The 23195-nt window shown below is 40.5% G+C and overlaps 1 protein-coding gene across 1 annotated transcript in view; it reads left to right on the forward strand.

Annotated features, from left to right (window-relative positions):
• The first annotated feature begins 1443 nt into the window (after nt 1-1443).
• The window catches only part of LOC137913882 (nephrocystin-4-like), a 103709-nt gene continuing 81957 nt past the window's right edge, over nt 1444-23195 (forward strand). Inside the window, exons 1-4 of the mRNA XM_068757502.1 lie at nt 1444-1602; nt 2351-2488; nt 16675-16844; nt 17166-17230. Of these exons, the coding sequence (XP_068613603.1) occupies nt 1444-1602; nt 2351-2488; nt 16675-16844; nt 17166-17230 (532 nt within the window). The remainder of the gene's footprint in view (nt 1603-2350; nt 2489-16674; nt 16845-17165; nt 17231-23195) is intronic.

Here is a 23195-nt window from a genome sequence, read left to right on the forward strand (position 1 = left end):
GCTTGTGCCCTGACGCCACTGTTGCTTTTATACACCCATTTTACATTGATTAATGTTTGTTTAATATGTATTTTTTGTTTATATGATTCATGTTGATTTGTTATTATCTGTTAAAGCACTTTGGGAATTTTATTTCTAAAAAAGTGCTATATAAATAAAGCTTATTATTATTATTATTATTATTATTATAATGATATGGTCAATTACCTATTGTGTTTTTTTATTATTATTATTACATTTCATTGTTTTCATAATATGAAAACATTGTTTTCATAATTATGAGATAATCATCACGACTCTCCGTTTCTGCACAAGTACAGTCAAACAGTAGCATGTATTACAGTACAAATACAGTCAAACATCCTGTCTAAGAGGAGCATTTCAAAAAAGCCTTTGCGGTCTTGTTTCCATTGAAAGTCCTTCGTACATAAATCATCGACATGTAACAATACCAATAAAAATAAAAAGAAATTACCCCATAGATGCGAAATAGCAATAAATTAAAAAGACACGTAATATGTACAACGTAGCTGGAGAAAAAGGGGGTGGAGGCGTTTTCAAAAAATAATATCTTGTAAAATATGCATTCATAAAGGGGTCGATATTCACTATCATGCATTGAAAACCCAATTTACGGTGTGATGGAGTGTGAAACACTCAGCTGCAGTCAGACCAGATATTTTACTCCGCTATTGATTGCACCCTTAACTATGAAACTGAACTGTCAACTAGTTATTAGACTCTGTTTTTGTCTTCCACGCCATTCAACTTCGTTGAGGAGTGAATTTATATGTCTGGGCCCAAGGACGGCATCACAGACCAGAATCATCAGGTGAAACATAACAAACAAGATCTGATTATTATTCTGTTAAACTTTTTATTTTGGTCACACGATGGATTAAAGGGTGAATAATAAGTTTAATACATTTAAAATAATCAATGTCTATCTGTATATCAAAGTTCGTTTTAATTGCACTATTGTAATCCTATGGTAATATGCTGTTTGGTTTTTCAAGCACTTTTGAGGGAGACCCGTGACTGTGGCAACATGATCGTTACCATAGTAACGTTTGAAGCGCGATGGGAAATACCAAATGAAGGGCAGACATATGCAGAAGACGGTTACATTGGTAAAAATATTTGATCAGGTTTGAAGCAGAACAAGTTCTGACCCATTTGGTATACATATTTTGCTCTATTTTTTAATGTTCGTTCTCTTTTGTTTTTACACGTGGATTCTCCCAGCGTATTATTATTATTATTATTATTATTATTTTGCTGGAGTAAACCCTCTGCTCCGAGTAGTAGAATCCAATTTCAATATGGCGACCGAGGGTTTGAAAATCTGCTCGGCTCCGAATAGAGAGTAACATTTTAATGCGGGCGCGGTTCTACACTCGGTCTTTTTAGTTTCGACCGAACATAATGGTCAAAGGAGGCCATATGTCCTCCATGGCGGACGGCTGGAGAGAAGTGTTCGAGGGAAAGCGGCTGGTTCCCCCGCCCAGCCCGACGGTCCGCTCGGCTGTTGAAAGGCGCCTCACTCCGTCCCACGGTTTCCAGCTCAGCCTCGTCCGGATCGCTGCAGCTCCTTTACCGCAGGTGACGGTTCACAGCTTTCTCTTTTATACTGTATGATAATGCCCACAAGCTAAGAGCAGCATGATGTGGCTCATCGGTCCAGCTAACATCACACACAACACTTTCTGCCTCAGGACATAGAAATTGTTGAAACCGTCTTTATTATATTTAGGGAAACTTTTGAAGATTTGCTGAAATGAATTGGAAATATTTTAGGATTTTTCTTTACATGCACACATTTTTCACAATTGGGTCCGTTTGTCTGTTTGTTTGTCTGTCTGTCTGAGCGCATAACTCAAAAACTAGTAACCCAATCGACTTGAAATTTTTACACAAGCAAGGTTCTGTCCGTGGCTCGGTGCTCCCCGAGAATGGCGTTGATCCGGATCTGGATCCAGATTCTAGAATTATGTTTACATCTGGAATTGTGCCTGTGCTGTAACATGGGAGTGTCACTTTAAGAGGGAGGGACACGAATGGCATGATGGGAAAAAGAGTCCAGAAGATGGCTTGTAGTACGTTCCGGAGCAGCAAGCTAGAGCAGGTTTGGCCCCTCCGATCCGGAAGCCCTGTTTACTGTCTCACAAGATCCAATAGTCTTTTGGAGGCGAGGGTCTGCAATCTCTGATTGTCTTTCTAGTTATATTTAGCGAAACTTTTGAAGATTTGCTGAAATGAATTGGAAATATTTTAGGATTTTTCTTTACATGCACACATTTTATTTTATTGTATGGTTTTCCTAAATGTTGTGTTCCCTAAATATTCCCAGGAGATGCCGGAGGGGGAGCGCGGCGTGTCCTACCAGCTGCGCGTGAGCCTGTTGGACAGAAATCACCAGCAATTTTTTGGGAAAACATGGAAGAGCCAACCTCAGAGGATGAAAAACAAGAAGATCTCCTTCAGCGAGGTAGTTGCTTTGCATTGGACAGTCCTCTCAAATCGGGCAGACAGGCATCTTTGCATTTGGAATTCCTTTTGTTTGATAATGGTGGCTTGTCAAATATGCATGAAAGCCAATCTTAGCACAAATTACAGTTTAGCACAACTATCGCTGAATTAAACCAGACTCAAAGTCCACCACTCAAGTCTTTAAATGAACAGTGATGTTTGGGCTGTGTTCTGTTATCCACTCTGGAGAAACAGCGATTTACCAACTTCTTATTGCCAGGAAATCATTTCAACTGCATGTAACATTTCCCATGTTGAAAGTGATCTGATCGCTTGTGCTTACGGGCAGAAATAAAGGCATTTAAGTAACAATGTGGATGCAAATCATTTTAACAAACTTTAGCACAACTTACGGTAATGTTAAACAATGAATATCAGAGCAGTGTGTCATCAGGTGATTCCACAAAAGTTAAATATTCATAGTTTAGGTGATTAATAGGTTTATATTCTTCTCTATTGCATAACTAATGTGAATGCTTGGTGATCAAATTGTACACTGTAAGAAATTTGGTTTCAAAGCGTTCACAAAGCATTTAATGATTGTGACTCAAGATTGCAACAAAGAATATGAGGCTAAGAACGGTCACATCAGAGGCATCCCTTTTTTCAGGGGTTTGACTGCATCTAACTGAAGATGGCCTTTCATTCCTTCATTTCATTCTTGTTCTTTGAGGCTCAGGGTCCAAACAGGTCACACGCTTATGTGGTGGTGCGTGTGTGTGACAACGTCACCCTGGGAGTTTCACCCAGGGATTCCCTGATTTCAAAAGGCACGCAAGTACAGTTTACCCGGACAGCGTGTTGCAAGAGCCATAAAACTGAAAAGCGAAATGAAGCAGCGAGCCGCTAGGCCTGTTACGGGCAGAAAACCTCCAAGCCGGAAGCGCATCGGGCGGGTGCTGCCACTCTTATGGTCCAGCCCGCCACAGTGATTGGCTGAGAGCAATCACTCATTGCAAGCGGCTGTGTGCTCCTGGTCTTTCCAGGACTCCCCTTAAAAAGAGGTTTTTAATCTCAATGGGACTTTCTTGGATAAATAAAGGTTAAATAAAATCTCAGAGATGACTGTGGTGCAGGCTGTGGACGGCGAGGAAGACCGGCACAAAACATTAAACATGGTGCACTCGCTGATTTGTAAGCCGTGCAGGCGAAGGTGTTCGGTCATTTTATTTTTGCATCTTCTCTTACACAATATAAGCTTGGCACAGATGTTGCACTGAGCCAACCTGCCTTTTTTGAGAGCAAGATTAATTAAACCACACTTTTTAGCAGCACTTGTGCGCTTGACTTGAAATGCTTTCCCAACCTGTGAGGCGGAAACTCTAGGAGATACATGCTACAACCACGGACACCGAAACTTAACTTGAAAATGAGTTAAATTTATAACTTTTTAATTTAATTAATTAAAAATATATATATATCGATTCTGATGGAATGAGGATTTTGGAACCACTTCCAAATTGGATTTAGTTATGTGTTGCATGGATAAAATTGTTTTTCTATGCCATTATATTTTTGAGTATTAATATATAAAATGATATACCGGTAGGCATTTTCTGGTCGATTACTATAAGACAACAGGGTGGCAGTAGCTCGTTCGACAAGGCCTTGGCTTGGGGATCGGAGGGTGGCCTGTCCAAGTCCAGAATAGACCCGAGTATGGATTGTGAACTAGTAGCTGGAGAGGTGTGGGGTCACCTCCTGAGCACTGCTAAGGTGCCCTCGAGCAAGGCACCAAACCCCACAAGCTGCTCCGAGGGCACTGCTACGTGGCTGCCCATCAGTCCACCGTCTCTCTGTAATTTGCGTCTTTGCAGGCCCTTTGTGCGTGTGTGTGTGTGTGCACGCTCTTGCCTGCATGTGTTTAGATACATCGAGTGTAAACATATTGTCCCCCCCATGATCTTTTACTATTTAAATAATATTAGAACCAGGCACCAACCTGTGAGAAGCACAGTGAATATAAAATGGACCAGTTTGCTAACTGTGCTCCTCGACCATCTTTCCACCAAGCTGAGTGGAGCCTTTGGCTGTAGCGTTGGGCTGATTTACTGTGCAGCGCATTGAGGCAGGCAGTAAGGCAACCCAAGTTGTTCATTTTACAAGTCTTCAGATAATTTATGAATTCATGCTGGCCTGTCACAGATTATAGGACAAGGAGGATTTAGAGCTCAGTGTTATAACATTTCTGTATTTGCACCTTTTTTTCCTCACTGGGGGCTGCTAGTATTGCTCTTCCCAAGGAGGTTATGTTTTTGACGACGTTTGTCTGTTAGCAGAATTAAGAAAAAAAAACGGCTGGCTGGATCTTGATGAAAAAAATAAAATAAAATCTGAAAATGTGTCTTGATCTAATTTAGAACCCATTAAATTTTGAGTGTTCCGGATACCTGTCTGGATACAAAGACATCTGGATTTTCCCATTTACTTATAATGGAGGCTTGTTAAAAAAAATTACTTTTTTTAATATATGCAATGCATTCAATTCAATGCTCAAAAATCCCATGAACTATCATGAAAAATGTCTTCTGGATCTGACCCAGAATCAGGTCAGGAATAATATTACATTTTAACATTGAAAATTCAATTTATGGATTCAAAAATCAGTTCAAAATACACATAAACTCTGATTCACTTTAACTTTTCATGGTTGGTGTGTAAAGATACCAAGAACAATTTAGAACCTTTTGGTGATGATCCAGATCACCACGTGGATGGTATAAATCTAATTAGGAGGGGAATGAGCTGCTTGGCGGAGGTCTGCGCTCTACGAGTGATTTTCTAGTTATAATATGTTAACATCAAACCCATTTTGTGTCATCAACCAGGATGCAAACATAAACATGTAATACTTAAATGCTGGTAAGCTTTGCCAACTTTTGTATTACGTATGAAAAATGCAATATCAACTCAGTTAGTGGATTAAGTCATGTTTTTTTAAATTGACTGATAATCATCAGTCAATCAGTTTAAGTCTCCTAATCAGTTAAAATCCCAGCACATCAAAAGGTACCTGACAAATTACCATGGAGAGAGTAATTGTTAGTATGGGGTGTAAATACATTTCTTTTCCTTCCAAAGTTTCTTCTCTCCTCTGATAAAATCTGTGGAGTCAAATTCTTGTGAGCCTGAAGCAGCACTCTGCGATGTGATGATGATTTTAGTTGTTCGTCATCACTTTTTGCATTAAACCTGTTTGTTTGGAGATTGTGTTGCTGACACTGAGACATCAGTCTTTTGTGGCTTGGAGGTAAATATGTTATAATTACATGTATAATAATACAATATTTGTTGCAATTTCATGTTGTCTTTACAGAATGGTTGTATTTCTGCTGCTGGTTGAACTCCATTGAATGAGAGAGACAATTCTTTGTGAAGCAATGAGAAAGTTAGCCTTCCCTTTTGGCCCGGGGTTTGTTGTGCTTATTGGATTTCTTCACATTTTCCAATCATTGTTCTTTGAGTCATTTCTCCGCTGTCATCACCAATAGAGATAGAGAACGATGAAACGGCTTATAAATCAAACTACTGCCATGCGCTCTTTAGAAGAAGCTTTGATGATGAAAATTACTATTACTTTTTGAAAATGCTAAAGAGTCTCATAGCTGGAGACACAAAAGACACAATTTACAACGCTGATATTGAAATGTGCCACAAATCAGATCGCTGTCATGGTTTTAATTTAACGTGAGAGCGTTTCCTTTGTGTCGCGCGTCGCTCGGTCTGTCTGTCGTATTCGTGCTGCATTTAAGGCTCATTTCTTTGTACAGCCGATTCAGATAAAGTTGATGTTTTTGAACATCCATTCATGCACTGCGGATGAATCTGAATCACCTGCAGGTTTGATAACTGTTTTTATTAATTGTACTTTTTTTTTTAGGTAAATGTAGGTCACACTTAATTCTGTCTGCATCCATAATGCTAATACTTTTTGTGTTTCAGAAGGGTATTATTTTATTGAAAGAAAACAGTTACTGTAAACCTTTAAGAGCGATCCCGAGTTACGGTGGTGATATTCATAAGACATTTCCTTAGTGGAACAAAAAAATAAAGATGGTTCACGAGACTCAAATGTCAGATTCAAGTCAAAGCTCAAGTCGTCTGTGGAGTAAATAATAGAAACAACAACTATAACTCCTCATGTTCCTTTGTTCTTTTCCTTTCCTTTCTCCCGGCATTTAAATTTAATTCAACACTCTTGCCATGCAGGTATTTTGGGGGATGTAACCCTCATCAGGTAGCAAATACTCATCCATGTTTAATTTTACTCCCTTCCATTGTTATCAATGATCAGAAGTCAGGGTGAGTCAGTCAGCTTTCCTTCTGATGGAAGGTCTTTGGCATCTTCTTTGGACAGCACTCTTGATGAGGCTTCCTCCTATCGCACAGCTGAAACCCTGAACCGGTTGAAAGATGGAAACTCATTTCATCATCCATCAGAGGAGCTCCTTGTAAAACTGTCATTATTGGGGGCCAAAAAAATAAATAAAGCATCCCTATCTATTTCTATTGAAATATTCTCTCCCCGCTTCGTGCTTACTATCCCTTCCAAGTCATTCTGTTATTCTTGAACAGTGCTATCTTTTTCAGTGTGACATCTGACGCCTGACCTGCTTGCAGTGAGAGCTGTTGTAAAATCCCGTTCGGTGAACATCTTTTTAATGCAAAGAATGAGCCGTAAGCTGGATGATGAATGCAGTGTTGCGTCAGATAATTTTTTTTTTCTTCAGAGACACCACTGAGTCACAGCTATTGCACACAGGCTAATGAACAGATTTATCTTCGTCTGTTCTTTGTCCTGCTTCAGTTAACGTTCCTGATAAAACAAGCGCTTACAGTGCTCTCTTACAGCCTTTTTTGAGCCACCATTGCAGTCATGTCCCGTATGAATCCCACTTGCTATCCCAATAATTTTTGTAGGCCCATCAAGCCTAATAATATAAACCACACCAGATCCTATCAGGAGGCTAAAATGGGCCTGGTCCTCACTGTCATGCTGAGAGCTTTTTTATTTGATCTATAGCTTGAACAACTTGCATCTACGCTTGTGTTTATTAGTGGCAAAATACACATCCTATCCGAGTTACGACCACCTGCACTATCTGTCATAAATGTTTATATGCCTGGCAAGTCCGCATAGCAGAGGGAGATACATGGCCAGCAGCATGTACGGCAGTTGGTGCAGCAAACAATATGGCAGCGCAGCATCTCCCAGCATCCTAACGCGACACTTAGTAACTAGCTATCATTGCAGCAGCAAATCTTCTTTCAATTTACTGTATCTGCACCCCCATTTTGTACTTGGCCAAATTACGTCCATTCTGACTTACCACCAGGTGGTTGGAATCGATAACTTGGCTAGTATGTGTATTGTACTACTGTGGAACTTCGGTTTCTTATAGGAGCTGTTAGAGGATGTGCTGTGTGTGACAATGTGTGCTGTGTTTTCTGCTGTTTCACAGGCTGATTTTTATTTAACCTTTATTTATCCAGGTAAGTTAATTGAGAATTAATGAAATTCCTGGTCCTAAGTTGCATGTTTTCGTGATTTGGAGATATCTGACCTCTTGTCGCTTTGATTCGATAGTAGAGCACACCGTTGTGGACTCGACAATTACCTTTTTGTTGAGCGTGAGTGGCTGTCAGTCTGCGCTGGCGACGCGTCCGAGGTGCACCCCGCCTCTCGCCCCTAGCAAGCTGTGATAGGCTCCAGCAGACCCGTGACCCGCAAAGCAGAAAAGTGACTGTAGATGAGATGATTGTCTCATCTACAAGGTTGGATGTTGATGTATCTATGCTGTCAGGTTTGTCGAAAGTGAATTGAAAGATGGATTGCTGTTTTGGAAGAGCATCAATGACAAATCATCCGAAAAATGTAGCAGCCTTCTGAAACGTTGGCCATTTAAAGAAAACATTTATCAAACGTCAGGTGACTCGGTGAACTCATTTATTCTTGCTTTTTGGTATTTAACCCTGGTACAATGTCCAGAATGACCTTCTCCTCTTCAGACTACATCTACTCATGTCCCCCCCCCCCGTTGCTGATTGCCTTGCATCAGTTCTCAGATCGTTGAACATCTCATGGATAGCTCTTCTTGCTAAACTGAGTCTAATGTAGTGGAAGCTGTGGCCAGTAGAGGGCAATGTTGTGCTATACAAAAGGCAGAGGAGGAGGCAGAGAAAACAAAATCTGCATCTTTTTTTTTTTTGCATTGTGTCCCACTCCATTCAAACTCATGCCTTCCCAGGCAGGGCCAGAGGTTTCTTCTCAAACATGCAACATTATCAGACCGACAAGCTGGGCTTTGGAGAAAAAGGCAACGTTTGTTTCTGTCTCTGCAACCTCGGTTTTCCTAGGTCTTCTTCCAAATGCTGCCTAACATGACGCGGGGTAAAACTGCACAAAATCAATTGTGAGTAACACACAAGCATGCCCCTTTTCTCTCTTCTTCATTGCTGCGCCCCACTCTCAACCACTAACTGCACAAGAGTTGAGTACATTGCCTTGAGTCTACAGAATTCAATGAACGCGAGGCTCCTCGCCATCGTATGCAGCAACACAAGCACACACAGCCGTTTTAAATGACTGCAAAAAAGTAATAGCTACACAATAAAGGTACCGATGAAAAAACATCTGAACGTCAGTCATGCGATTCCTCTGCTTTTGTTTCTTGAATAGCTGTTCTCCGAAGAGCAAGACAGTTTCAAAGAGAAGAATCCCTTATGGTTCAAATTTGTGCTTAGAGATCTTGCAATAGTTGCAAAAGTTTCACATAAAGAGTACCGAAGAGTTGCCGAATCTAAAGTCTTGTGACGACACTACAGTTAAGGCCCTCCATCTTTCTCTCTAAAATGAAAAAAACCCAAAAGACGATGTAGAGAGGCTCAGCTGAGGTGAAACTTATGGTGAATTTGCTGTTATATGCGACAGACAGTGTAAGTAAGTAAGTGCGAACAACTACAGAACAACGTTCCGTCACGCTGATGTTTTGGGGGAACCGCCAGAAGAGGGTAGAGGTCAATATTTATTTCAGCTGGTCTGTGAGGACACAGATTGTGTGGGAAATGAACGATGTTAATACCGTCAAGAACCACCGACTTCTCTTGCACAGAGTTTCAGTTTCAACCAATTGAAATTCATATCAACTTGTTGAAGGCCAGTGATCAAGTTGACAAATTAACAAGCGATTCCATTACAACAAATAGCTGGAGTATGAAATCATTTTGGAAACAGCAATATTTATGTTAATTGCTTTGCACACCCATGATCCACCCACTCAGATGAATTCCCGTCGGCTGATGAGACCTATTTTCATCACTTGATTGGCACCTCTCTCTCTCTGTCTCATTACACCTGCTACAGCAAGCCTGTTCCAACTTCATCTGTGACACCATGGTACTTCCAGCATGTCTCTGTAGTCAGTCAGGCGAAATCAATGTGTATTAATATGCTGATCTTCAGATATATTAGGTTTCTGTTAGAAAAGTTTTACTCATTTAACACATTTTTGCCCCCCTCTACTGTAATTACTGCAGTACTGTATTGAACCTCTGCCCCCCCCCCCCCCCCTCCCATCTGAGAAACCCAACCCTGCTCTGCCTTGTTAGGCACACAAGCCTGAATGAGCACAGCTCGCCATGTTACAAGCATGACTGTATTATTACCCTCGCCGAAGAGGAGGCGAGGGTAATAAGGCGCATAACTCAAAAACTAGTGACCCAATCGACTTGAAATTTTTACACAAGCAAGGTTCTGTCCGTGGCTCGGTCCTCCCCGAGAATGGCCTTGATCCGGATCTGGATCCAGATTCTAGAATTATTTTTACATCTGGAATTGTGCCTGTGCTGTAAACTGTCACTTTAAGAGGGAGGGACACGAATGGCATGATGGGAAAAAGAGTCCAGAATTTGTCTTGTAGAGCAGCATGCTAGAGCAGGTTTGGCCCTTCTGATCCGGAAGCCCTGTTTACTGTCTCACAAGACCGAATAGTCTATTGGAGGCGAGGGTCTGCAATCTCTGATTGTCGTTTTCTAGTTTAGACTTACATTTGACCACGCAGTGCAGCCTTGCTACTAATTTCTTGGCCACTCACAGTATTGCAGCAAAATTCCTGTGCTGGGGGGGAAACAACATTATTTTTATCTCCTAATTTTTTATCTCCGATTGTCTGTCCCGGTAGAGTTCGACCTGATTCTACATCCACTTGCTCAAAAAGACACCAAACCAAACTGAAAATCGTGGTCGAGCTGATTGGATCTCAGTCTTTTCAGTCGGAAAGTCTCACTATTATATCAAATGTGCATTAAATCTGAAGCTGACAAAAAAACTATTTGTTTGATAACCATAATAATGAAAAACTATTTTACTAATGCTTCAAACATCACAACTATGTGGAGACCTTGCTTGGTTGAAATGTTTATTTATGAAATTATTTATTTTATATAGAAACACGAGGCATTCACTAGACAGGAAGGGGACGGTGGTAGAATATTTTATAAGCACACAGCAACACATTGTCATTTTTTTTTCATGGCAGTTTTTGACAACTAATAGAGCGCTTATCCTTCAAACTTTTCTCTTCCTCTACGAATGATTGCTTGCCTAAAATGGCCCAAAGGATTCTTGATTCCCCTCAATTTAACTGATAAGTATTCAGACAAATGGCCAGTAATAAAACCTGAACCTATTGAGGAGGTTATGTCCTGTTTTCCCATTTCCCTTTTTTCTTCTGAAGGTCTCGTTGCTTCCTATGTTAAATATATGAAGTCTAATAACAACATATATGAAAAGCCAATGTGTGTGACGGACGACGGATCTGCAACGGCAGCGTAGACAAGCCCCTCAGTTTACCTCGGGGCTTAATTCCTTTTCCCAACTGGCGTGCCACACTAAGAGATATACACTTCAATTATACATGTCGATGGTGGGGACACGGACTCTGCTGCCTTGCCTGAGAGGTGAGAACTGATCAATATTTCAGCTCCAAGGGGACCAAACATGTTGCGAAGCAGCTGCTGCTTAACAGCTTTACATACTGGAGAGGCACACCCTGAAAATACAGCTAGACTTTAGGTGCGTGTGTGTGTGTGTGTGAGATCGAGGACATTCAGCGGGCCTCAAGGGTTACATTGGAGGTGACAGAAGGGAAAGTAGACGTCCTCGAGTAGCTGCTAAGTATGTGTATGACGCACCTCTACTGTGTGTGGTCTGCATTCACTTAATTCTCACATGGCTATTCTTCCTTCATCTGTAGCTCTCATTTCTATTTCCCTTTTACACACAACTTGTCCCCAGCATTTTGCAGGTCTCCCAGGGGTCCATGTTGCCTGTGTGTGGTAAAGAGGGGGATGATAGACAATGAGCAAAAGATTCGGTTTGCTTTCTGCTTGTTGTTCAAGCCTTTGACATCTTAATTCCAACTCTACAATCTCGAACCTGAATCTTGGCAGCAGCTCTCCATTCCTTTCATCGTTGACTTGCAATCCTCTGCTGTCACGATGCATCTCCAGCATTCACAGTTAGAGCCTGCAGTTTGAGAGATGTCAGATCAGACATGATTTTCACAATGTCAGGAGTGTAAAACGCAGAAATACATTGTTGGTGAGGCTTGTGAAGATATGCAGGACTTTGGCATTTCATTGGAGTTTGGGAAAAGGCATCAGAAGTCCTGGGGAGGTACTTTAAAAATATGGAATAGGAATCCAGGGAGAATATCATGGGAATTTTGATGATTAGACAGGAGTTCTGGAACCTGCAGTCAGCATATAAGCAATAGTTTTGAAATGTCACTGAATCAAGATAGCTCCAAGGAAGTTACCGTTACTCATCTTGCCATAGGCTAGATCAGGGATTCCCAACCGGGCGTGCGAAATAACCTTATAGGTGTTGCAAAACCTCGGATTATGCATTTTAGCAAAAATAATAAATTAATACATTTACATGTTTAATGGTTAAACATTTGAATGTACATTTAAACACAAATTCTACATTGTAAAACGTTTTTCAAATTGTTTAATTTACACTTACACTGATTTAAAAAGCTTAATTTTCGTGTACCGTTTGTTCATATCTGGATTTTGTTACAACAGTTTTCTTTTTTTTCTCCTTTCCATGTCATTCAAAGATTTGCCTAAATAAATGTGTTGCTCAAATTGAGTATAAATTGTATTCTTAATCTTCGTATGAGATATAACTTTTGTCCGGGGTGCGAGAACATAGTAAACGTTTTCTATGGGCATAGAAAAGGTTAGGAACCCCTGGACTAGATGATCCAGAGAACCTGGCAAGACGCCTCAGACTAAGTCTCAGAGCAGCTGTTTATTCTGCTCTCAGGTTCATACTCGTTTTTGACTGAGTATGGACAGTGAGTGATCTTCAACACTCGCTGCTGCAGTTTGTAACCTAATAGGTTATGGCTGGCATTGCCATGCTTCACTGCTGGAAATCAGTAGATTGCTCCCCACTGTTTTGGGCATATGTTGCTGCTTTAAGGATGTTGAGGATTCGTTCATGAGTGGTGCAAAGAACCGGAGTCAGGTATTTGATTAGGAATCATCATGGGTGCCTCCCTTTAGAGGTTTTTGGGGCATTTCCATTTGGAATGGGACATTGGGGAAGACCCAGATTTGGCTGTAACAATAACATAGCTCCAATATGCTGGGGATGCCTCAGGAGAACCTGCAAAGTGTTGCTTAGGAGAAGAATGTCCCTGATGTACTGAATTGTATTCTGTTCATTAATTAGTGGCAAGTCATGCTGCTTGTCAGCATGTCTCTGTGTTTGGGAGTAATTGTTCTCCAGTCTAATCCAGGCTGGATCTGTTTTGAGTCGGCTTTCTAATGGTCAGGTTTATACCAGGTCCAAATTTCTCGAAGCTTGACGAAAGTCTACTGATTGAGCTGCATATGCATTCCCAGTTCTATCCTACGACAAGGAAGCCTGACTCCTCCGTCACTGTTATTCTCTGCCTCACCATCATCTCCGCCGCCGTCTCTCATCTCTTCCTGTGATGGTGATAGTCGTAGAATTTCAGGCCGAGAGGATTTGGGATGCTGATTACCCGCTGCTTCTGTGCCTGTCAAATGATTTACTGTATATCTATCTCTTCCTCTCCACTTTTATTTATCTCTCTCTTCCTCCTCCAATTCAAGGTGCTGGCTAGGCCACCAAAACCAGCATCAGACTGCCAAGAATGTTTGAGTTGCCGACCCGATTAACTTAATAGGACACAGCTATGAATTTAGGTTAGATTAGATAAGGTTGGATAAACTTTATTCATCACAAGGTGATGCAGGAGCAGCAAGGAACACACAGACACATATACAGGCATACATGATACACAGACAAGTTTGACAAGTGATTACTAATTGTAATTTGTCATAGTAAGTAAAAGTAATTTGAGTAATTAGGACCCAGGTTGAATGACATACAACAGATGTATAGAACTGTATACTGTAATACATCAAAGACTCATTGTGTATGTATGGGTTATTTGTATGTACTTTGACACACAGTAGTCACATGTGTATATACAGTATAGGTGCACACACATCATGCATACACACATGGAGCTGGCCTTTTACTGAAGTTTCATGCAGACAACACTATTGCTCCCAGCCTCCAAGCACCATGTGGGCTAAATGGAAATGCCCTGTTAGCTTTGGGAATCCTCCAAGGCCAAACTACAGGGCCCTGTCAATTACACTTGAGCTGCTGTGGACCTCTCTGCAAAACCAGTGGCCATTTGCAGGGCTCTCTGCTTTGTGCAATGCCTGTGAGTCTCCCGTCGGTTGCTCTCTGAGTTGCCCAAAAGTCAAGCATTTGAATGACCACCTCGAGAGCGCCGGACCAATTAGCCTCAGCTTTTTACACTTTGATAGCAATATGAGTGGCTCATAATTGTTTGTTTGTGTGGCACCAACAGCCAGTAATATAAATCCCTCAAGATATTACTACAATAGTTCATGTTTTCTAAGAATTAAATGGAAAAAAATAACCTTTAAAAAAAAAATCCTTTATCAGTCAACGAGCATTGGCTAAATGATCTGACCAGGATTTTCTGTGAGATTATGTGACCACCATAACATTATTATTACACACACACACACACACACACACACACACACACACACACACCCCACACCCACACAGTCTGGATAATGTTTGAACTTTTTTCAACATTGTGTGATATGACACTAGTTTACCAATAGCTGACCTTCTGGCTTATAACCCAGACCTGGGAGATTAAACATACATTTGGGGAGGGAGGGGAAAATATTTTAGGTTAAAGTTCGGCCGTAAAGAAGGGAAGCGCAATGGCAGTGTCACCAGCGTGTAGCTGAGAGGATGCGGAGGCATTGTCTATTCAAGCAAACTTTGTGTATCTAAAAGACGTTCTAAGGAATAAAAAGTTGGATCTGGATTTGAAAATTCTTGTACTGTTGATAATCACATGATTACAAGTGTTCAGATTAATTCCCCGGAGTCTGTGAATTATAAAAAAGGCAGATCCGTGTCAAGTGAGCCCATTGTTGCCAAATTACCCTTCTGTTGTGGGTGTGGTGGTGACTTACCCCTGTGAGAATCGGTTACTGTTCTGTTGAGGAGCAGAACCGCTCATTACTTCTGACATATGCTACATCTGGCATTGGTGCTGATGCAAGCTGTTTTCTCAATGACATTTCCTAATGTTCCTGCGGTGTTTGGAAAGAACGAGATCTCTAAACTTTCTTTCATGTAAAATGATAGGGGGAAAGTGTAGTACATTGTTTTGGACTCGAAATAGTACTGACTTTGAATAATTTAATACAGACATAGTGTCCTGTCATATTGACATAACTTGTGGCTCCATCTTAATTTCTTCTTCAGTTTTTAATCCCAAACTCGAAACTAAATGTGATTAAAATTGTTAAAAAAAAAGTAATGACATAAGACATTTTTTTGAAGCTCTTAAGGGCGTAGATAGAGGAAGAACCGTCTGAGGATTGTCTCAGGTTCACTTCCATCAGCTGGGGGTCACCAATATCAAACCAGGGCTCAGTTCCCTTTGTTGCATGAGAAAACAACCATTATCTTCAGCATTGCTTTGGGGCATGGATTTATTGATGCACATAAATTCATAAAAAATAAATACAAAAGGGGAGCATTTAAATAATCTTGCAATTACAGAGCAAATTCAAAGTTCCCAGTTCTATGCTGGTTGGAGACTTAAAATGTTGTTCTTTGTCGGTCTGTTGCTCACCCTGCCCTCTTCTTCATAATATGTTGTTTTTCTTCTGTTGCAAGTCTGCATTAAACAGATGCATTGAGTACACAGTGTCCCCCAAATTAAAAGTAATAAAATCTTTCCTGAGGGAACAATTGCCTGCCGAGCAACACAGAGAAAACTAGAAAAGCACTGAGGGAGCGCAGACCTCCGCCGAGCATCTCATTCACCTCCTAATTGGATTTACACCGTCCACATGGTGATCTGGATCGTCATCAGAAGGTTATAAATTGTTCTTGCTGTCTTTATACACCAACCATGGAAAGTAAAAGTGAATCGGACTTGATGTGTACCATAAATGGCGTTTTCAATGTTAAAATGTAATATTTTTTACTGACTCCATTCTGGATCCGATCCAGATGAAATTCAGTGGTAGGATAAAGATCCACACCCTACATGACTGTGTCAAATTCCATAAACATCGGTCAACAATCAACCGAGATATTGAGGGACACATCTTGATGCTCCATTGACTGCAATGTTAACGAAAATTTCAAAGTGATCCAGAATCCAGGATCATCACCAAAATGTAAACATCTGTTCCTGGTAACATTCCCAACATTTCCCCAGACTTTCATCAAGATCCCTCCAGAAACATTTTGAGTCATTTTGCTAATGGACGGACGGACAGACAGACAAACGCTGGCGATTACATAATTAGAATTAGTACCAATGAGTGTGCTGCATGACTGACTGACATGTTATTTCATAGTGCTAAACCTAAAATGAGGCTAACCAGTAATTATTTCTTAACACTGTGCTCCTTTGGTGCAGATCACAGATACTGTATTGGTATGAGATACAACACGAACTGTTTACTGTGAAAATCAGATGTTGCAGGATTAATTATTGCCATTGTCTTCGCCATGTGTTTCTGTAGGTCGTGTACTTCCATACATCTCTGCGGCTGTCCAGTACAGTGGTGGTTCTGGAGCTGGTGTCCTTGTCACCCAGACCAGATGGCTTCCAGCATGCCCTAGGAAGAGGCTTCACCCTCCTGGAGCTGTTCACCGACAGACCAGAGGCTCAGGCTGCTGTTGGGAACAGAAGGTGATTAGCCCGTTCTTAATTATGATGGTGGTTGAAGGACTGGCGTGCTTGTGGTGATTATGAAGAGGGACAGCCGGCATGTTTGGTATAATATACAGATAAATGCTGCAATATGAAGCCCACGTGATCATTTTACTGCTCTTTGCTTTCATATAGATCGACACTTGTTAGGTTAAATTTATGCAGACTGAGACTCCAAAGAGAAAACGTTGACTAGCACAATGCTAGAACATTGCTTTTTTTTTTTTTTAATGTTGCAACAACAGGCGCTCCGTCCATCCAACCAGTTGATTGACTGTGGATTTAAACCTTTTTCTCCAGGCTGAACCTTCACCACGGATCACCAAGATGCCTCCTCCATTCCCTGCTGAAGGACACTGTTGACTGTGAGAACTTTTTCCTATCCTAATTATTCCAAGTATTGATGAGACATACAGTACACAGTGTTTGTTTTGTGGTGGCCCCAAAGTAGAAATTATTCATTCATTCATTGTCCCAACCGCTTAATCCGTTATCGGGTCGTGGGCCAAGCTGGAGCCAATAAGAATAAGGATAATGAATGAATGAATGATATTTCAAATACATCCAGTCAGCAACTGTATTTGCTGGTGACAGGTGTCTTCCACTTGTCTCTGCTGAGGTTCCCTAAAGCAAGGCCTCCTCTCACAGTTTATACCTTCTATTTGAAGTAATCTTTACACATAAATTGATATATATATATATATTTAAATTTATATATATTCCTCCTCTTTCTTTATAGCATATTTTTTATTTATTTTTATTTATTTCGACCACGTAAACAACAAAGAATAAACTGATAAAACAATGCCAAATACATGCGCACACATATACATAAACATAAATACATATATATACTGTACACACATATGTAAAGACATATTCACACACACACGCAGCACATGTAATATATCCCAAACAACATTCAATGGCCTTTCATCCTTACATGACCTCCATATCATGCCTTCCTATTTCTTAGCAATGTCGTTTAGTTGACAAGCAGTAATAGCATTAAAGTTGTAATAATAATAGCAATATACATTGGTTCTAATAAAAGCTGTGGCAGTAATACTAATGGTCGTAGTTACATGCTTGGGAACATCTGTTTTGCTTGTGCAAATTGGGCAACCCTTGGAAAAGTATTGGCTTCAATCGATGTGTCCTTCTGACCCATTTGGAGCAGCTTTTGAAAAGTAATGTTCTTGTTATGTTACAGTTGCCTTTCTGTTGCGTTGCTGAATTGAAACATAGCGACAATATGAGTGGTTTTATGCTATGTTTTCTATTTTTAAAGACCCTTACCTGAAGATTTCCCTTGGTAATGAAGGAAAATATGACTGAATGAATTCTTTGATGGATAGTGACAGTTTTTTTATTTTTTATTTTATTGACTTTGTGCACAAGTTGTTTTGAGGAATTTACAACTATTTAATCAATTTTCTTGGAATATGTGACAAACATCACTTTTGCAGTTGAGTACAAGCCTGTTTGAATTATTAAGTCTGCTACTGAAGTGCAAGGTTGGTCCCGATATGTCCTTGCTTGGCCTACAAGCCACAGATATGAGTTACAAAAGGATGTAGTGCCTCACCGTATGAATCACACTGTACCCAGTGAGAGCCAGACTTCATATCTCGCTATCATGTCACATGAATATTAGAAAACCTTTTCTCAAATGGACTTTTATGATTGTTGAATTATTAACCCCGAGCCTGTTGTTTGCTGGAATGCTGCTGAGTTGTTGTAGGAATGATATTGCTGCCACTTTTGCACTTTCATGGACAGACGTTTTCTATTTTTTAATGCCACTTTTTATTCTCTTTGCCATGGAAAAGGACAAATAGTCCTTTTGCGTAGCCTTGCTGTTAAACAATTTATATCAATTAGTTTATAAAATAAGTAAGTGAAAGTGTTTTGTGGTGAAATTACAGAAATATATTTCATTGTGTGTGTGTGTATGTGTGGGTGGCGGGGGGGGGGGGGGGGTACTTATGCCCGATTGTGTAAAAGAGTTATGAGGAAACACGCCCTGAAGGCTAATGCTATTTATACTGTTTATCTTCCCTCATATTAAGTTCTCCCAAAAATATGTTAACACTCCACAGGTATTCATAATTTTGTTCTTCATATGTTGCAAATGAAGTGCGGGCTAAAAGCTAAACTGAATATCGTTAAGTGCATTTTGATTCTAACACATATTGTTATAATTAAAATGATAGCAGGAAGCCTCATCATCAGCTTCAACGTAATAATGGAATGTGCTTACTTTCTGTGCTCTATGTAAACGCTGCTGAATACAGTACTTGGAATTTCCGTTGGTATCCATCCATCCATCCGTCCACCCGTCCATCCATCCACCTATCTGTGGGGAATTAAATTAAAAAAATAGGAATGTGAAGATAATCACTAAACCTTAAATTATGCTACTATCCATCCACCCGTTTTCACGGGAGTTTCTGGAGTCTATTCCAGCTTGCGATGGGTGAAGGCAGGATAAACCCCGGATGCATCGCCACACAGAGACGAACATGCAGCTTCCAAAACTCAGTCAAATAGCAAATTTTAATATGCATTTTGAAGTGTGCTGTGTATGTATTTTAGGTTTATCATTTGAATGCAGGCAGGAGACTTAATAAAGTAAATAAAAGCAAACAAACAAAATACCACAGATGTTTTATTCCTACTATTTTCTTCAGGCAAACATCATATTTGTTATGTTAGTTTAAGTGCCATCTAAGGAAGTCTGGCACAGTAAGTGTGCTAGAACAGTAGAAAGAAAACACTTTTCTACAGATTCAAATGCGCATTAAAATGTAATCAAATAATGAAATTCTCACCAGATTCCCACTGGGAAACTAAAACTATTAGGAGATTAACAGAGACATTTGTTAACAGTAAGAAATATACAGAAGAACACCAACCCTTTCTCTTTCAAATATTTATACATGTTAAAAATGTGGTATGAGGAGGCAACAGCTCTTCAGGGTGTTTACACACAAATTTCCCTTTAATGCATTTATTTATGGCCTCTTTCTTTACTTCTGTCATAGAGAGTTCATAGCGTTTCACCATGATACCAGTTCTGACAGTAGATGTTTTGCAGATATGTAAATCACTGCAGAAATGTGCCATTGCTGGGGAATCCACATGCATTTGAATAGTTGTGTAGTGAGAGTTCGGGAATGCAGTTGAAGTGTGCGCAGGACAGGCAACGTGCATTCTGCACATTACTGCAAACACCACGCTTCCACACGTGCACACACAGTACTCCTCGGGGGCAAAGTAGTGAATGAATAGAAAATAGACAGAAAAGAGTGCATGATTATAAAAATGAATGCAGGATGAAAGGGTTTTCAGGAGGAAGGCTGACTTTTGAATCCAAGGTGATTATATGCATACTCTCTTAGCTAATCATAATAATTATGTTTTAAATGCTCATCCCCAGATTATGTAATGATATATATTACATTTGAGGAAAAAATGGAAACAGAAGAAACAGAGAATTTCAGGATAAAGATGGTGAAAATAAACAAGCTTAACCCGTTCAGCTCAGTTTTAACAGTTAAAAAATGTTTCAACCAAATTACAAAATGATGCAAGATCAGATCAGATTAGTCTGTCTGAACTGAAACAAAAAGGCAGCAGTGGAACTAGGGAAAAAAATAATTAGTAGTGGTGGCAGAGAAGTTAAAATGGCTCTCTTTTCCAGAGCTAGCGTCATGGTCAAAAGGCAGGAACTGAAAAATGGAGAAGATGGGGGGGGGGGGGGGGGGTTGCCTTGGGACTTTTCACATACTTAAAGGATGGGAGGCTAAAACGGAGGAGGAAACAAGCATGAAGGGAGGCAGTAAGCTCATTGACTTGATCTTTCCGACCAAATACGAGAAAAGTGGGAATGAGTAGAAGGAAGAAAATAATGTAACGAGAAGGATGGAGGGTCACTGTGAGGTGCTCTTCGGAGGATTAGAGGACAAACAGGTGGTACACTGTGTTCACATTTGCATATCGTCATTTAAAGAAAATGCAATAATGTGTTTAAGGCTTGTTTGAGGATGACAGAAAGATCGTGCCATAGCGGCCAAAAAGTGATTCAGGGTCGCTCCTTTATTCCAGGGGTGGACCTGCATGTCGAACTCAGTGGATGTATTTGTATGCATACACACTCACACACACACACCTATGTGTTCAGTACATATGTATTTATGTAGCCAAACAAAAGTAGCTCAGTTGTTCACCACTGACTATTTGTCTGATGCTGAGCCATTTTTGGGTTATTTTTCTCACACTCGCCTGGTTTCACATCTCTTGCCAAGTTGATGCTCAATCGCCTCTGAAGTGCCACACCACTGCCGTAAGGAAATTAGGGGTAGTTTTCTAATCCATGCAGAGCATCTTGATGCATAACGAACAGCCAGAAATAATAATTGTGGGAAAAAATGTAGACACCTGGCCAACATCTGTGTCGAGAAAGTTGCTTGCTTGATTTTTCCCCAGACTTTTTACTGTGTTTCATAATAGAAATGCTTTCTTCTCAAACAAATTTGCTGATACTCGCAGCAACCGAGACCATTTTCTTTTTTGGCCTTAAAGAAATGCGCTTGTTCATCGAGAGATGTTGGAGAGGAGTTTGTGGGACTTACTGGGATGAATCGTGGACAGGGATCAGAGGAGAACACAACAAAATACTTTATCATCATCTTTCCTTCTCAATCCTTCCATTCATTTTAAAGATAAAGGCACTGGCTCTGTTACCTAGATGAATAGCTCTCTGCAGCAGCTCGTCTCTCTTGTGAGCTTCTCTGCTTTACATAATTGAACCCAAACACACATTATTTTCAGTCGACCTATTCAGGTCATCCTTTTGTTGCTTATTTTATCTTGGATAAAGATGGCAAATATTTTTTCTTCTCCGAGTATATAAAATAGCAGGTTCTTGGTTTTTCTGCCATGCATTGAAAGTCCACAGAGGGATTTCATACACAAATATATTTGCCGGTAGTTAATATGTCCAATTTGCATGGCCATACATTCTGGGCTACACATACACAGCAGATATTTATCAAACTGTCTTTGATTTTTAAAGTTTCTTTATCGTCTCCACCGTCACCAATCTCTGTCTACAATAGCTCAATATTTATTTCCCAGATCGTTGTAAACTTAACAGAACCTTTTGTCCTTTCACATCAATTTGACAACAATTACCCAATTTGTTTTAAATTATTGCTTAGTTATACGGTAACATTTTAGAGGGAGAGGGGCTCTTTTCATTTAACATTTTGAATGAGACTGGGTGTTTTTCTTTTTGAAAATGGATGTTACAACTAAATGCACAACAACATGCATGCACAGCAGGCCCTGGCTACCAAAACGAGGAATACAGAAGCTTGCATCAGGACACACTTCATTCTCTGCTCATTAAGCCTTTACTGCACCGTATCTCTAATTGGCAAAGATTTGCATGCTTCTATAATTATGTTCAAATTTGGAGCTTAAAAAAAGTCTTGCGGGGTGGCGACTTTGGTGGAAATGCTTTGAAATTGCTGCTCTGCCTTGGACTTCAAACGGACCTGGCATCACTTTGATGCGTGTTTAGGTTGATGGTCCCTCTTCTTCTTCTTCTTCTTCTTCTTTTGGCTTGTCCCGTGAGGGGTCGCTGCAGCAAGTCAACTGTCTCCACTTCACCCTGTCATTTGCATCGTCCTCCTCAACACCAGCCACTCTCATGTTCTCCCTCAACATTTAACATGGGCCGATTTACGACCGAGTCGGCTTACGGCAAAACCTCGGAACCAATTGTAGTCGTAAGTCGACGACCCCCCCCTGTATCTATAATGGTTCACCTACAGATCGCTCTCTGTCACCTTGTTGAAACAGGGAGTAAATGGAGCTTCCTGCATTGATTGTCACTGATGCTGTTCAGGATGCAATCATCAATCCTCTCAGAGTGACAGAATGTGATGCTCTCTAAGATTTAACAACGCCGGCATGCACACCACATCAAACGCCACTTTTCTCACCTTCCACATGGTCTGTGCATTGTGTTGATGGCAGGAATTGTGGGTTGTCACTTGTCATTCGATGACCTTCCTGAAAGATGACAATGTCTGGCTCATCGCTCAAATCCCACGGCTCATCTATGCTGCCCGAATGCGTCTTCTGTGTGTTGACTGATCCTTTGGTCCTTGTAAACGATGCTCTAAGTGCAGTGGAACATGACACCTCTGTCATCAACACCTAGGACATCTGCATGTTGTGCGTCACGCTGTCGTGCTGGGAAATATTGGGCTCTGACACATCAAGGAGATGGATGATGAATCTTTTTGGTGGGTTTGG

This window comes from Brachionichthys hirsutus, unplaced genomic scaffold (genome assembly GCF_040956055.1).
Source record: "Brachionichthys hirsutus isolate HB-005 unplaced genomic scaffold, CSIRO-AGI_Bhir_v1 contig_304, whole genome shotgun sequence".
NCBI lineage: Eukaryota > Metazoa > Chordata > Actinopteri > Lophiiformes > Brachionichthyidae > Brachionichthys > Brachionichthys hirsutus.